This window comes from Stomoxys calcitrans, chromosome 2 (genome assembly GCF_963082655.1).
Source record: "Stomoxys calcitrans chromosome 2, idStoCalc2.1, whole genome shotgun sequence".
In the NCBI taxonomy this organism is placed as follows: domain Eukaryota; kingdom Metazoa; phylum Arthropoda; class Insecta; order Diptera; family Muscidae; genus Stomoxys; species Stomoxys calcitrans.
The window spans coordinates 49,554,403-49,572,191 of NC_081553.1; the positions used below are offsets into that span (position 1 = coordinate 49,554,403).

Sequence of the window (17,789 nt, forward strand, 5' to 3'; positions counted from 1 at the left end):
TAAGACAGTGAGTTGTGTAAGGCCACTCGATTTCCATCTTCAATTTGGTCCCGATCGGTCCAGATTTGGATATAGCTGCCATATAGACCGATCTGTCGATTTAAGGTTTTGGGCTCATAAAAGGCGCATTTATTGACCGATTTTGTCAAAATTTGGGACAGTGAGTTGTGTTAGGCTCTTCGATATCTTTTTGCAATTTGGTCCAGATCGGTCCAGATTTGCATATATCTGCCATATAGACCGATCTCTCGATTTAAACTGTTGCCCCCATTAAAGGCACATTTATAATCCGATTTCGCTGAAATTTGACACAGTGATTTATGTTAGGCTTTTCGACGTCCGTATCGTATATGGTTCAGATCGGTTTATATTTGGATTAGCTACCAAAAACCCAATATTTGTTCTACAAAATTTAACAGAGGCTTGTAAAGGGTGATTTTTTTGAGGTTAGGATTTTCATGCATTAGTATTTGACAGATAACTTGGGATTTCAGACATGGTGTCAAAGAGAAAGATGCTCAGTATGCTTTGACATTTCATCATGAATAGACTTACTAACGAGCAACGCTTGCAAATCATTGAATTTTATTACCAAAATCAGTGTTCGGTTCGAAATGTGTTCATTCACCGTAACGTTGCGTCCAACAGCATCTTTGAAAAAATACGGTCCAATGATTCCACCAGCGTACAAACCACACCAAACAGTGCATTTTTCGGGATGCATGGGCAGTTCTTGAACGGCTTCTGGTTGCTCTTCACTCCAAATGCGGCAATTTTGCTTATTTACGTAGCCATTCAACCAGAAATAAGCCTCATCGCTGAACAAAATTTGTCAAAATTTCGAACCGAACACTGATTTTGGTAATAAAATTCAATGATTTGCAAGCGTTGCTCGTTAGTAAGTCTATTCATGATGAAATGTCAAAGCATACTGAGCATCTTTCTCTTTGACACCATGTCTGAAATCCCACGTGATCTGTCAAATACTAATGCATGAAAATCCTAACCTCAAAAAAATCACCCTTTATATCCGAGGTGGTGGGTATCCAAAGTTCGGCCCGGCCGAACTTTATGCCTTTTTACTTATTTTCGAACAGATCGTTTGAAAATGTTGGTTACTAAGGCCATATAAGTGCAAATCTAGCGATTATATAAACGAGCTATCTCTAAATCTGAACCGATTGTGGTGAAATCTTGCACAAATGTTAAGATCAGCAACAAAACTATTCGTGCAAATTTTGTGCAGATCGGTTGAAAATTGTTGTTACTACGGCCATATAAGTGCAAATCGGGCGATACATGTATATGGGAGGTATATCCAAATCTGAACCGATATTAATGAAATCTGCAGATATGCTAAAATCAGTAACAAAACAATCCGTGCCAAATTTTGTGGTGATCGGTTGAAAATTTTAGTTGTTACGGCCATTTAAGTGAAAATCAGGTGATACATCTATATGGAAGCTATATCTAAATCTGATTCGATTTCTACCACATTCAATAGCGTTCGTTCTTTGGGCCAAAAAATTGATATGTGCAAAATTTCGTGTCGATTGGACAACAAATACGACCTGTACCTAGATTACAAGAATACATAGACTCACAGACGGACAGACGGACATGGCTAAATCGAATCAGAAAGTGATCCTGAGTCGATCGGTATACTTATCAATGGGTCTAGCTCGTCTCCTTCTTAACGTTGCAAAAAAATGCACAAACTTATAATACCCTGTACCGCAGTACTATTGTATAACTTAGTGAATTCGTTTGTAACACCCAGAAGGAAGAGAGATAGACCAATTGATAAGTATACCAATCGACTCAGAATCACTCTTTGATTCGATTTAGCTATGTCCGTCTGCCCATGTTAATTTGTGTGAAGGTCGCAATTTTTTTTCGATCGTCTTCAATTTTGGGACAAGCATTTTCTTGGACCTTGAGACGAAGCCTATTGAAATTGAAAAAAAATTGGTTCATATATGGATGTAGCTCCCATACATATGTTCGTCCGATTTGGACTAAAATTGCATTTATATCGTCATTTGTAAACCGATTCTCACGAAATTTTGCACGAGGTGTTTTCTTTTCTCGACACTATTGCTGAATTTCATAGGAATCGGTTCAGATTTGGATACTGCTCCCATATATATGTTCCTCCGATTTGGGCTGAAATTGAAATTATATCGTCATTTGTAAACCAGTACTCGCGAAATTTTGCACGTGGAATTCTCCTATAGGTCAGATTTAGATATAGCTTACATGTTTTTGTTGGTCCGATTTGAACTAGTATTGCAATAATTTGGTCATTTGTTAACCGATTCACTAGAAAATTGGCACAAAGGATTCCCTTATGACTCCCGATATTGTTATTGAACTTAAAAGAAATCGCTTCGGATTAACATATAGCTCCCATATATATGCATCTCTCGATGTTCACTTTTAAGGCTTTTGCTAACCAATTTATCAATCGATCTTCCCAAAAATTTGCACAACGATTTACTCTATGGTACGGATTTTGATCGTTCTTCAAATCAAATTTAAGCAAATTTTAAGTTCGACGACTAAGCCTGCATATCCAAAGTGGTGTAGGGCATCAAAATGCCGGCTTTAACCTGTCCTTATTTGTTTTTTCTTTTTCCATTGCCTTTTAATTTGTTATGTTAACTTCTTTTGCTTTTCAGCAGCTATTACATACATTGTTGGTTGTTAAATTTTTTTTTGTTTATTCGATTAAGCCAAATAATATTTACGTGCACTGTGTTTATTCTGCTGATATAAGTGTAAACGTATTAATATTAATTGCTATTTAATAACTTAATGATTGACATGAAGTATAGCCAATATTTTTGGGGGGACGACAGGTCATTCCAGGTGACCAAAAAAAAAGAAAAGATACGCGTGTCAACGAAAGTGACATATGAAAGCTCTGGGATTTGTTGCATCAGATGTTTGTAAAGGTTTGTTGCACCCAACCCTTACGAATGATTTTATTTGTAGATAATATTTAATTGAAGAGGTATTCCAAAATCCTTTCATACATTCATGATGTAATAATAAGATGAAGTTATCAATGCCCTTTTCTATAATGATTAATTTGATTATTAAATAATAAAAGTTGTGGTATTTGTATACCAAATTAACTTAAATACCACAAAACCTCCAACCATGAAGGTTTTCTTTTTATACAAAAGGTTATTAATTTAATCATTCCATGATAGATTGCCTGAATTGTTTTTACGTTTTTTTTTTTGCTCTTATTCATATTTTCCCAACAAACCATGATGAGTCATGTGTTGTTCTTCAGCGAAAGTTCATAAGATAAAGAAGGCATTGTTCAAGTGTGGCAAATATATGGCTCAAGAGTCCATAATAAAGTGTTTTTAAATTTAGAATTTTTATAAGATGTATTCTACATATTATCAACAAAGCGTAGATGAATATAATCAGCAATGAATATTGAGGGAATTGCCTATGTAGTTAGATTAGGGTGGTTTACAACTGTTTTGTAATAATGTCATTATTGTAGCTTTGAATAGTTTTAAGAGGTCACTTTACCTTATTGTTGAAGTAAAAGCTTCAATTCAAACCTCCCCTCTGTACCTTAATGGTAGGTTCATTGCAAATTTACTTCACCAATGTTTACAATGTTAGTCAGATGATAACTCTAGGATTCGAATACAAGTGTTCGTCGTCATAGGCGGACATTCCATTCTATGTGTTATGGTATATTTTGAGTTTTTACAAACAGAGTCATATGATTCAGTAGCTCCTAAGTGAAAGTTATAAAGCTGAACGACGTGGTTCAAATCCTGGCGAGAATATCTAAAAAAAATTTGCAATAGTACTTGTAAGACATTCTGATATTCAGTCGTGTAAAACTTCTCTACACAGAGGTGTTGACCAGCGGCACGCCGTCTTAGCTATAAAAAAAGGGGTTCTCTATCATTGAACTAAGGCAGCCCTCATTGATATGGGAAATGTCTTACCCTTTACTTTAATGGAATGTTTTGTTTGACAAAAATTATTCTGTAAAATAAAATGTTGAACAAAATAAGAAAAAGAAAATAAAATTTTAACGAAATATTGGGCTCAAGCATATTGGGGGCAGGCCCAAGCCCAAAACCGGCCCAAGAAGACATATTGGAATATCATGCTGATATGGGCCTCATATGATAAATATTCGTTAGTTAATTACGAGTATGACATTAAAAATGGGAATTAGATATTAAGGGGCCGCGCTACTTCCCTAAACTCCTTCCAAAATGGAAATATAAGCCGATCATTCCCATCGAAAAAAAAAAATAAGTAAAAATTTTAACAAAACATTCTAAAACAAGTAAGAGCGTGCTAAGTTCGGCCGGGCCGAAGCTTATATACCCTCCACCGTTGATCGCATTTGTCGAGTTCTATGCGCTGTATCTCTTTTTAGACAAACAAAGAATATTGAATAAGAACTGTTATGCTATTGGAGCTATATCAAGTTATAGTTCGATTCGGACCATAAATAAATGCTGAACATTGTAGAAGTCATTGTGTAATATTTCAGTTCATTCGGATAAGAAATGCGCCTTGTAGGAGCTCAAACAAAATCGGGAGATAGGTTTATATGGGAGCTATTGATCGATTCAGACCACATTAGACACGTATGTTGAAGGTTATGAGAGAAACCGTTGTACAAAATTTCTGCCAAATCGGATGAGAATTGCGCCCTCTAGAGGTTCAAGAAGTCAAGATCCCAGATCGGTTTATATGGCAGCTATATCAGGTTCTATACCGATTTACGCCATACTTAGCACAGTTATTGGAAGTCATAAACAAAGCACCTCATGTAAAATTTCAGCCAAATCGGATGAGAATTGCGCCCTCTAGAGGCTCAAGAAGTCAAGATCCAAGGTCGGTTTATATGACATCTATACCAGATTATGAACTGATTTGAATCATATTTAGTGATACCAAAACACCATGTGCAAAATTTCAATTAAATCGGACGAGAATTGCGCCCTCTAGAGGCTCAAAAAGTCAAGACCCAAGATCGGTTTATATGGCAGCTATATCAAAACATGGACCGATTTAAACCATACTTTGCGTAGATGATGGAAGTACTGCCAAAATACAACATGCAAAATTTCAATAAATCGGACGAGAATTGCGCCCTCTAGAGGCTCAAGAAGTCAAGACCCAAGATCGGTTTATATGCCAGCTATATCAAAACATGGACCGATTTGGCCCATTTACAGTACCAACCGACCCACACTAATAAAAAGTATTTGTGCAAAACTTCAAACGGCTAACTTTACTCCTTCGAAAGTTAGCGTTCTTTCGACAGACAGATGGACGGACATGGCTAGATCGACTTGAAATGACATGCTGATCAAGAATATATATACTTTATGGGGTCTTAGACGCATATTTCGAGGTGTTACAAACAGAATGACGAAATTAGTATGCCCCCATCCTATGGTGGAGGGTATAAAAACCAAAGTTTTCAAAATATTGGGTTGCCCAAAAAGTAATTGCGGATTTTTTAAAAGAAAGTAAATGCATTTTTAAAAAAACTTAGAATGAACTTTAATCAAATATACTTTTTTTACACTTTTTTTCTAAAGCAAGCTAAAAGTAACAGCTGATAACTGACAGAAGAAAGAATGCAATTACAGAGTCACAAGCTGTGAAAAAAATTTGTCAACGCCGACTATATGCAAAATCCGCGATTACTTTTTGGGCAACCCAATATATAAAATTTTATCAATTTTTTTGCAAATGGATAATGTTGGTGGCCGTAGCCAAAAACTATGACGATTCGTTCAATGTCATGTGCGGACCCTCACATAAGAGATGCCGACGTGAGTGATTTTTCACACGCAATAATGAATCTGTGTTTGTTTGTAAGTTTGCTTGTTCCGTATAGACTCTAAAATGGCTGAACAGATTTTCTAGAAACTTTCACAGATTGTGTAAATTGGTGTGGAAGGAGCAATGGGCTATATAATCTTTTGATATTGGAAGCTGGGCGGACCCTCCCCTTTATCACAACAACACCGTAAAAAATCTAAAGGGGACCGAACGAGACAATATGAGACTTAAATGAAAAGTATTCGGGAGAACATTACGAATGCGATATTAAAATTTGGGTTTAAATACCCAGAGGGCCACCCTGAGCCCATAACCAGCCTAAAAGTACCGCCCGATTTCAAAAGTGGACCAATCGGGATAACATGGGACTTAAATGGAAGATATTCGGGAGCACAGTACGAATGCGATTTTAAACATTGGTTTCAAGCACCTAGATGGGAGCCCCAAAACTACATCTAAAACTCAAAAGTAGACCGATCAGAACAATATGGGACTCAAATAAAAGGTATTCAGGAGTAGAGAACGAATGTAAAATTGAAAATTGTGTTGAAGCATATAGGGGCCGGCCCAAGCCAAAAATCGTCTCAAATAGGCATATTGAAAAATCATGCTAGTATGAGTCTCATATTAAAAATATTCGTTAGTTATGTTAATTATGAGTTGGGGGGGACCGTTTTTACTATTCCTGTTGTTTGTTTCTCATAGTAGTTGTCATAGTTTTCCGGGGGCGGGTTACTGGCTCAGCGCCCCAACCACATGGGTTTTGTAGGATTGCACATGTATCCCTCGTTGTGGCGAGCCGCTTGCTCCAAGATCCGACGCTCGCTCCCAGCCAATAACTCGCCTTGTCATCTCGCACTCAGTATTTAATTGAGAGCCAGTGTCATCTGGGAGGCGCAGAGGTTAGCATGTCCGCCAATGACGTTGAACGCCTGGGTTCGAATACTGGTGATAACATCAGCAAAAAATTTTCAACGGTGGTTTCCCCTCCTAATGCTGGCAATATTTGTGAGGTACTATGCCATGTAAAACTTCTGTCCAAATAGGTGTCGCAATGCGGCACGCCGTTCGAACTCGGCTATAAAAAGGAGGCCCCTTATCATTGAACTTTAACTTTAATCGGATTGCACTCATTGATATTTGAGAAGTTTGCTCCTGTTCCTTAGTGGAATGTTCATGGGCAAAATTTGCATTTGTTGTTGTTTTGTCAGTGCCACCTGACTCCTCACTGAGACTCTCCTCTCGAAAATCGTTGACTTCCCGACTTTTGCAGCAACTCCGCATAAAAACTGAGATTTCCACCATCCGTAACCTGTGAACGCGCCTGGTAGCTTTCAGCTTAGCTTCCAGTGGTAACGATGGACACCACAAAAGTCGGAGCTAAAAGTTCCAGCCTGTGTAGTGCTCATAGTTATCCCGTGTCGGCATGGGAAAAGTAACATATATAGCATTTGAAATAGCAGTAAGAAATGTTTGGTAATACAGCAGCCCTATGTTTGCTGAAACAGCAGTAATGTTCTTTCCCATTTTCATCAGACAAAAATTGCTGTTGTAGCAAACATTTTACTGTTTTGAATAACAAACTTGGTTGAGGGTACTAGGGAGTATATTACGAACATGAAATCAAATGTGTATCAGAGTATCTAAGTGGCGCTCTACCCTTAAAATCAAGGGGACCTGCCCTTACCCTTGTTCCTAAAGTTGCCAGAAATCAGACATGGATCTTTAGATTCAAGCGAAATTTAGTTCGTTCTCTTATTATGACCTAAAAACAAAAATATGAAATCCAAATTTGGGTTGGGGTACCCTCACCCCCAATCCGATCAGCACAGTATGGGACCCAAATGAAAGGTAATTTAGAGAAGAAAACGAATCTGGTATTCACTGTTGAAGCCAAGGATTTTTGGGGGCCACCCCAACTCCAAAACACCCCCCAAACGCGACCTATTTAACGACTATGGCAATATTGGGTTAAAACACAATGTAATTAAGAGTAGATCATGAATCCAATATCGAAAGTATGTGGCTTTCGAGAGATGAACGGCGTAAAATGTCATGACGCTTAAGAATGTACATATATAACTTATGGGTTCTTGGAGGCCACCGTAGCGCAGAGGTTATCATGTCCGCCTATGACGCTAAACGCCTGGATTCAAATCCTAGTGAGAACATCAGAAAAAAATATTGAACGGTGCTTTTCCCCTCCTAATGCTGGCGACATACCATTTAAAAAATGGAAAGACAGCGATGTAAAAACTTCGCCCCAAAGACGTGCCGCACTGCGGAACGCTATTCGGATTCGGCTATAAAAGGGAGGGCCCTTATCATTGAGCTTAAAAACTTCAATCGGACAACACTCATTGATATATCAGAAGTGAGCCTCTGTTCCTTGCCATCAGGCTCACTTAGACGTTTTCGTCCATTGTGATACCACAGGAACAGGCGAAGGAAGGTGGATTCTAGTTCCTACTCTTGAACTATGCAGATCGTTAAATCAAAAAAGTTCTCAAATAAATGAAAGACTAAATTGGAACTCCTTCTGACGCCAGTGCAGGACACACACACACACCAGATGTTCTATAGTCTCCTTTTCCACGACGTCCTCTTAGCTTCTGCAGAAGTCGTTACTTGCAAGCTTCAGTCTGTCACCAAGTTTTCCGATCAGACAGTGGCCTGTCATAACGAACACAATGGCAGCACAATGCAGCCACCATGTTTTCCGATCAGGCGGTGGCCTGTCATGACGAACACAATGGCTGAGACGTTCTAGCCAGCGACAGAAAAGCGGTAGACCATTTCAAGTTTAGATTCGGTCTCGTAATTTTGGAGGTTTCACAACCCCCACTTTGTAACCCTCTGTAACGAATGACAGAATGTTACAAAATGGGCATTCGAGCTTAACCCTGAATACTTAGCTTACTTGTCGTCTAAGGCATACCCACAGATTCCAGTTTCCCTGGAATCTCTGAGATAGTTCCTAGTCTCGCACTGCTCTGATCTACTATTAACTGGAATATTTCTGTTGCGCGGCACCCAGAATCGATGAATTTTAAGTCATCGCATCACAATGGTCGTAATTCTTATGTTTTTAAGTTCTTTCGTAGTTTTTACTTTTTCGATGAACAATTATTTGTTACTCGTCCAGGCGAGTAATACGCGATTCTATGATCTTCCAAGACTCATCTGTTTTACTCTTTAGCAACTCGAATATAAGACTCGAGGAAAATTCTACCACAAGATTCGTTTTGAGAACACAACACCTCATGATGGGGGAATCGTCCTCGACTCTAAGACGAGCTCGTCCGTGATCTTAACCTGCGTAGAAGATTCGCCGAAGATTGTTCGGCGATCAAAAATGTTTGCTGGGCATATGTTGTCGTGTACATACACAATAATATCCAATAGTGTGTGTTTTATTGCCCACCACTGTTTTAGACCTACGGTAACACTGGCAAATTTTCTTAGTATGTATCGTAGAGTTCGATTTTGACATTCTCTTGATGGATTTTTTTGGTCCGCACAATTTGACCCACCCTAATATGCAGGAGCTCCTATGTTATATACTACCTAGATGGACCCACTGAAAGATATATCCCCCATATAAAATAATTTTTCGATTTCCCCTTGGTACCTTTATACCTTGTCCTACTTAACTGAAAGGTGGCGCTGCTTACAGCTTGATTATAACAAAAATTTTCCTCGGCTGTATTGGTATTGGTGGAAATTTTCTATTCTACTTAATAATAAAGCATTGTTGCAAAATATAGGTCAACACAAGATTTTTATACGAGAACCTAGTTTGTTAGCATACAAATTACCGAGATTTCAATTCAAATAAGCGATTGAAGCAAAAATGCAAATATTTGAATTTAATTGAATGTTTTGTCATTGGACGATTGGCAAAATAAAAAAACCGAAATATAAACAGAAAACAAAAAACACACAAAAGAGATAAAAATCATTCAAATCTTTAATACCGAATGCCAAAGAAATGCAAATGGATAATTGTGATTGTGCACGATGGCAGGCAGCCCCATGGTGTTTGTAAAGCAAATGGGGGGAGTTTTTCTGTGTGATATACAACAAATGGACTTATTCATGGCAATCATCATCTGCACCTCATTCCCCCAGTCATGCCTTATGGCTTCACAAAAATTATCTTTTACCAGTTTGTTTTAGTATTCGCATTAAATTAATGTTTGTTTTATTTTTCCTTTTCTTTGATAGAGTTGAATTTCGCATAAAATCCACAGCCTCAAAACCGGTGAATTACCCAAATGTCGAGGATGATTTGGCCCATCCCGATGATCTTTTGGCCGCACAATTCGAGCAATTTGGCACCACACCACCCAGAACGCGGCTGAAGAATAAATCGCGCGATTGGGAAGCACGCAAGCAGCGCACACAGGCTATTACCTCAATGGGATCGTAAGTTTTCCGTTCCTCACTTTTTGTTCCAATTTCCCAAAAACGCTTCTCTCAAAAACATGTCATTATCATACAAACATTTAGCGGAGGCGTTGAATCACCGGTGGCAACCAAAAAAGGTACTCCACGAATGACACGCTCACGTGTTTTGAGACGCAACACCATGGACTGTGCGTTACTCAATGAAATGTTCGTCAATGAAGATGGTAGCGGCAATGCTGCCAAACGTACAGACAAACGAGCACAAGCGCTATTGCGTGAATCGGAACGTGAGCTAAAAAACTCATTGGCTTTATCCTCTACGGCGGCAGTGCTGAGTAGCTACAATCCCAGGGTGGCCAGCTTTCATGAAAGCTCTCACAATCTGGAGGCTTTGGATAAGTGCACACCTTTGAATACAGAAGTAACAATGCGTTATCAACAGCCCAAGGTGGTGGAGTCATGTAATCGCTATATGAGCGTCTCCTCGCGACCCATTGGATGTCGATCCTCAGCTCCTCCCCAGGCATTTCAACACAATTTTACTATGGGTTTTCAATCGACACCAGGATTTAAGCTGCGCAAAGATTTCCATGAAACCTTTGCCAATCTTATAAAATTGGGCAGTGTGGATCGCCAAGATGCCAAGGTAGGTTGATGGAGATTGTGGGTTTTTTTTTCTTAAGACTAATTTCTTTGTTTTATCCTTGGGCAGCTTTCTCACGAAGAACACACCTGGCAGACCGAGGTCAAAGATCTTATTTGGCTTGAATTACAAGCGTGGCAAGCGGATCGCACACCCGAGCAACAGGACAAGTATTTATTTACTGCCCGCAAAGATGTTCCCGATTTGCTAACCCAAATCATCAACTATAGATTCCAGCCGCGTTTTCGACGGCAAGAAAGTGTCATCAGCTTTGACAGTGGTATGGGCACGGATAGTAATGCCAGTTGTAAGTATTGTAGTACACATATCTAATACATATGCATATTTTATACATTAAATATGTACTTTAGGGTAGATCAAATTTCAAATCCACAAAGTTGTAACCAAAATCGAAATATACACCATATTCTTAGAAAATTTGCCCAAGACACTATGGGTCTAAAATCAAAATCTAACTTCCGGCTTTTAAGCATGGAGCCCGTCCGGGAGGTATATCTAAATAAATTAGATAAATTAGTTAATGACGGACTTGGCTTTTGTTGTAGCAGTGTGTTGCGTTCTATCTTTCTGTTATCTGCTTGATTCTTTTGAATGTCCAGATTCGGTAACTCTGCTACTAAGATAGGGTGCGTCCAGAGGGATCTGGATCTGAGACGATTGGGTCTGGCCGGGTAGTTAAACAGGTGACGTGTGTCATGTGGACCCTGGTCATAATAGGGACATACATCATGCATGTTAGCATCAAACCTTGCGCTGTAGGAATTGAGGCGGCTGTATCTGCCGGATCGTAATTGAGCCAGAACTACTCTGGTTTGCCGGGGAAGGTCAATTTCTTCGGGTGCAATGGGAGGCGGTCGTTCTCCAAGTACCACATTGACCCGTTAGCTATTCACCGCATTAGCTACTTTGACAGCATGAATGTTTTCTAAGCTCAATTGATACGCCGCTGGATCTATAAGTTCTCTCTTGCTGGACCTCACGCTCTAGATTCTGGTCGGTGGATACCTATCCACAAGATGATGATTTGGATGGTCTCTGCGATAACAACCCAGAAGGTATTGCCTAGACAGCATGTAATTATGTGTTTGCACTGGTAGGATCTTTGTCTCCTGATTGAAGTGGTCCACGAGAGAACTGATGAGACAGCCCGTCGCAGTTCGAAGGGCGGAGTTCTGATAGATCTGAATATTATTTCACTGCGTGTCACAGAGCTGATGGGACCATAATGGCCCTGCATAATTTCCACAGACTGACCAATTGCTTTGTACGTGGTCAATAAGGTTTCTTTTTCAGCACCCCAATTGCTGTCGGCGAGTGACTTGACGACTGTTGCATGTGAGAAGAATTTGTAAGAGCTGTTAAAGGTGACACCAAGTATTTTCGGACACTTGAGGGTCGGAATTGTCACTCCAACGATCATTACCTTCAGCTCCCTACGCACCTCATGCGTGTACATAGTGAACAATGGGGCTGAAGATTTGGTGGCAGATATCTTCAAATTTCTTGCAGCGAAATAAGACACAAGTTCGTTGAGGTAGATTTTAACCTACGCAGATATCATCAATAAGGGGCCTGATGCCGTGATATGATATGATCTCTATCCTGTCCGGAGGTGGTGGTGGTGATGGAGATATCACCCCGCCTTAGAGAACCTACCACCATGGATCGCATTTATCAAATATCAGGTGATGATTCTGGTAATACAATGTGCAAAATTATAAACAAGACTGCGTCCTCTAAGGGCTTAAGATGTGCAACCGTGAGATCGGTTTATATGGGAGCTATTTCAAGTTTTAAACCGATTCAGACCATATTTGGTACGTATGTTGAAAGTTATAGAAGAAATCGAAAGCCTAATTTCTTAGGCCCCTTGCACCGTCTTCGATCTCTCTGATCGGGCGCCAATATTATTATTCGTCCTCACAACTTGCCATTTGTCACGACTTCGACTCTGCCAGTGTTTTTTCGCTGTTTATTTAGGGACTCAGTGTGGCTTAAAACTCAGTAACTGATATCTGTAGGTTCTTTGCTCGGGTATCAATTTATTTTTTTTTTATTCATGTCTATGTTATTACGTTAGAAAAAGTGTGAGTGACAGAAGTTACCTGTTAAAATTAAAGCATATAGGTCCGCCACCTGAAAAAATCGTCTGTTCTGCATCCTAATCAATGTAATGTACTTCCTAGAATAAAGAAGACAGAATTCTTTGTGGAGATAGGAAGAAATTATCTATTATATAATTAAAAGACGGCACCCTTATAAATTCGCAAGTTCTGCAACCAAATCTTCTAGCAATACAATGCCAGACCGAGATAATATTGCCATTGACGATAGATCTAAGATACAGCAAAATCTATGTCCCTGGTCGGACGCCAATGTTATTATTCGTCCCCGCGAAGTTGCAAGTGTTATGCCTTTGCCTCTGACATTAAAGCCTCTGGTCTATTTCTACTGTCTATATTGTGAGACTCAATGTAGCAAATAATTCTGTTCTTTGCTCGGGTGCCCCTTAATTTATTTCTTCTTGCACACTCGAAAAAGTCCGTTTGGCAGAAGTTATGTATTACTAAGTTAAAGCATCAAGGTCCCCACCCAGATGAACTCGTCAATTCTGCATTCCAATGCTCAAGCAATTCAAGGGAGACATTGAATATAGGACTCAGATGCTTAAGATATTATTGGTCTAAAATCAAAATCGAGCATCCCGTTTTTAACTTCCCTTCCCGAACTTAAGAATTCTCCAACCAAGTCCTCCAACAACTCATTGTCAGACCCACAAAATAATGCCAAAAAAAGATAGAACCCAGATACTCAAAAGACCAAGGGGTCTATAATCAAAATCGAGCTTCTGGTTTTTAACAACATTAATATCTTTGCTCGGGCGCCAGTTTTATTACTCATCCCCACAACTTTCTAATTATGGTGCAGTCGACTCTGCATTAAATTGCCAGCGTAGTTCTATAGTCTATATAGTGAGACTCAGGGTAGCTAAAGATTCGGTGCCATACATCTCAATGTTCTTTGCTCGGGGGCCACTTCACTTATTTGTACTTGTATCTTTCGTCCCAAAAAGTCCGATTGGCAGAAGTTATCTATTAACAAGTTAATGCATAAAGGTCCGCAGACGAAAATGTCAATGAAGAAAGAACTCGGATACTCAAGAAACCATCAAATCAAAATCGAGCTTCCCGTTTTTAACTACATTTCTTCTTGCAGTGAAGTATTCAGAAAAATCGATGTCCCTGCTCGGGCGCCAACTTTATCATTGATCCCCGCAAATTTACAATTGGCACGGCGTCGACTGCCGACTTGTACACTGCCGGCATACCTCTATTGTCACTGAGTTTCATAGTGTAGCTAATGACTCAGCGACACATATTTTTAGTTTCTTTGCACGGGCGCCACTTAAATCCGAAGTTATAGATAAAACATAAAATTACTTCAAGCTCGTTTTTTCTAGTATTATCATGGAAATTTTTTCATTTTGTTTTCGTTTCTCTTCCACCTTTTTGCACAGCACCCCAACCCCAGAAGTTCTGTGATGGCTGTTTATCATTGTACTGCAAAGACTGCACCGATCAACAGGAAATCGCCATGAGAGAAGTGGAAGAGTTGTTAACACGTCTAGAGGCAGCTGAAGCTTTGTATCCCTCATCACAGGCAATGGGAAACTTTCATCCCATCTATAAAAGTGAATCCTTTGTGGGGCGTATAAAAACCATGTGCCTGTGGTACAACATAACAAAACAGGCCCGTTTGAAACTAGTCATATTGGGGAAGATTTTGGCACGTCTTCAAGGAGAGAAATTCTCATGGCCCGTTCAGACCTCTTACACAGCGACAGAGTCGAGTAGTGGAAATTCGTCAGTGTCTGGTATGGATAATGATGATTCGGGCATGCACTCCATAGATTCGACTAGGTCATCACATCGAAAACTATCAACGGCAAATAATTGTCCCATGCCAAAGGTTCAATTCCTGTTAAATGATGTGGCTCATATGCCGGGCGATACCACAAGCAGTAATGAGTAAGAATTTGTTGTGAAAACGATTTGAAAAAACAACTAAATTTTAATTTTAATATTCTAGTTCCTCTTCCACGGAAATCAGCCAAATATCGGACACCATGACCACCATAGGTGGCCACACCTTTCGCAAAAATTCCATACACGACATCAACATATTCAGTGTTGAACCATTGCGCAATGGCAGCGGCACCAATCCCGAACAATCATCGACATTGTATCGGAAATTTATCGAGAATGTTTTAAAATCTCGAGGATTAGCCAAGTCCTTGGCCTTTCTGCACAAACTCCATCATGTGGTGATGTGTAAGGCCCAGATTTCCTTGGAGAAACCCGGAACCGAAGACTACGACTTTGAGACTGAAAAAATCGAGGAAGATTGTCCTCGTCTGGAACCCGAAATTAGCCAGGAACAAATCGAGGAATTGCGTCGTTATGGCTACTGGAGTGAGGAGTACAAATCCATAAATTTGCCCACATACATTCCGATTTTTGTATTTCTAAGTGGAGTGCCCTTGCAGTTCATGCATGAGTTTTTGCGCATGCGCTTGGAGACAAGGCCACCCAAGCCGAATCCCTTGAGCCTGGAGCAACTAATGAAAGAGTTGCGCGAAGGCCTAACATTGGCCTTGACCCATCGCGAACGTTATCAGCGTCACATAACCACAGCCCTGGTGGAGAATGAGGAAGAGCTGGAACGTTACACCAGTATTCTTAACCAATATGATGCGACTGTGCGTAAAGTATTTGAATTGTATTTGGATTACATCGACCAATTGGTATTGATTGCCTGTCCAGAGAATAATCACAAGTCAGCCTTGGAGAAGGAGTGGATGTTCACCAAGCTGGTATCGCCCATGATAACCGGCATGCATACCCTGGCGGCAAAGAAGTTCTGTGCCATCATTAGGAATCTCTTGAATGGCATATCAGAGCGTTTGGTCAGTCGTTCGGAGGAGTTGGATATCCAAATAGATGGTACGGCAGCACAGAATCTCGAAACCGAATTGAAATGGCAGGTGTTGACCATATGTCGCGAGACTCAATCGCTTTTTACCGTGGAACGAGAGAGTTCCGTGAAGGTGCTATTTTTTGCCAAAACATTTTGCCGCGATGTAGAATCGCCTGATTTCCATCGGGAACATTATGAGAATTATGTTGATTCCAGTGGAGTGCAATGTGATTTTGTTTGTGAAGAGGCCAAGGATTCGTTTAAACTACTGAAGCGTGATGTCTTGGATGTAAGAAACAAGCTCACCAAAATCATTGAAAGAGTGCAGGAGAGATGTTCACCAGTGCATGTCATGGATTTGGATGTAAGTATACATCAATTTTTTTTTGGGCTTTGATGAATCGCATTTGTCAACTTCTTTGAATTAATTTTTCAAATATATATGAGCTATATAAGTTATTGAGCAATATGGGCCGTACTAGTCATGCCATAAAAGTCATAGAAAAATATCACCTCTAAAATTTCAGGCAAGAGGCTCAGAAAGTCAAATTGGGAGATCGGTTTATATGGCAGCTATGTCAGGATATGGACTGATTTAGACCGTAGTTCACACAGTTGTTGGAAGTCATATCAAAACGATGTGTGCAAAATTTTAGCCAAATCGGATGAGAATTGCGCCCTCTAGAAGTTCAAGAAGTCTAATCGGGAGATCGGTTTATATGGTGGCTATATCAGGTTATAGACACATTTAGATCATACTTGGCACAGTTGTTGGAAGTCACACCAAAACGACACATGCAATATTTCAACCAAAATAGATAACAATTACGCCCTCTAGAGGCTCAAGAAATTTTTTCAGGAGATCGGTTTATATGGCAGTTGTATCAGGTTGTGAAGTAACTTAGACCATACTTGACACAGTTGTTGGAAAACGATATGTGCAAAATTTCAGCCAACTCGGATGAGAATTGCGCCCTCTAGCAGTTCAAGAAGTCTTATCGGGAGATCTGTTTATATGGCGGCTATATCAGATTATATACAGATTTAGATCATACTTGGCACAGTTGTTGGAAGTCATACCAAAACGACATATGCAATATTTAAACCAAATTGGAAAACAATTACGTCCTCTGGATGCTCAAGAAGTCTCATCGGGAGATCGTTTTATATGGCAGATATATCGGAATATAGACTGATTTAGACCGTACTTGACACCGTTGTTGGAAGTCCTACCAAAACCATATGTGCAAAGTTTCGACCAACTCGGATGAGAATCTAGAAGCTCAAAAAGTCAAAACCCAAGATGGGTTTATATGGCAGCTATATCAAAAGATGGACCGATTTGGCCCATTTTCAATCCCTACACTACACTTGTGCAAAATTTCAAGCGCCTAGCTTTACTCCTCCGAAAGTAAGAGTTCTTTCGCAAACAGACGGACGGACTTAAAATGTCATGACGATCAAGAATATATATAATTTGTGCGTCTTAGACACCTATTTCGAGGTGTTACAAACGCTATGACGAAATTAGTATATCCCCATCTTACGGTGGAGGGTATAAAAATTAAATTGTTGCGCTTTGTTTGTCTGTTTCGTATAGACTCAAAAAAAGCTACACTAATTTTCATGAAATTTATACAGATGGTAGTTTGAGCCCCCGGTGAAAATAGGGATCTTCATTTTTTGATAGTTGGAGTGAAGCGAACACTCCCCCTTACCACAATTTTCAAAAACGACAAATCTCGGAGATTAGTGCATCGATTTAAGCGAAATTTTGTTGGTATAAAATTTTGTGGTCGAATAACCTGGGGGGACGCCCCATCCCAAAACCCACCCCAACGGACATGTTTACCGATTGGGACAATATGGGTATCATATGAAAGGT

At 39.8% G+C, this 17,789-nt stretch overlaps 1 protein-coding gene across 5 annotated transcripts in view; it reads left to right on the plus strand.

The window, feature by feature from the left end:
* The window catches only part of LOC106092168 (mitogen-activated protein kinase kinase kinase 4), an 82,566-nt gene that overhangs the window by 56,100 nt on the left and 8,677 nt on the right, over positions 1-17,789 (plus strand). For all 5 annotated transcript variants that reach the window (XM_013258944.2, XM_059361590.1, XM_013258949.2 and 2 more), the window contains 5 exons: positions 10,081-10,281; positions 10,366-10,909; positions 10,976-11,213; positions 14,445-14,955; positions 15,017-16,268. In XM_013258944.2, coding sequence (XP_013114398.2) covers positions 10,081-10,281; positions 10,366-10,909; positions 10,976-11,213; positions 14,445-14,955; positions 15,017-16,268 — 2,746 coding nt within the window. The remainder of the gene's footprint in view (positions 1-10,080; positions 10,282-10,365; positions 10,910-10,975; positions 11,214-14,444; positions 14,956-15,016; positions 16,269-17,789) is intronic.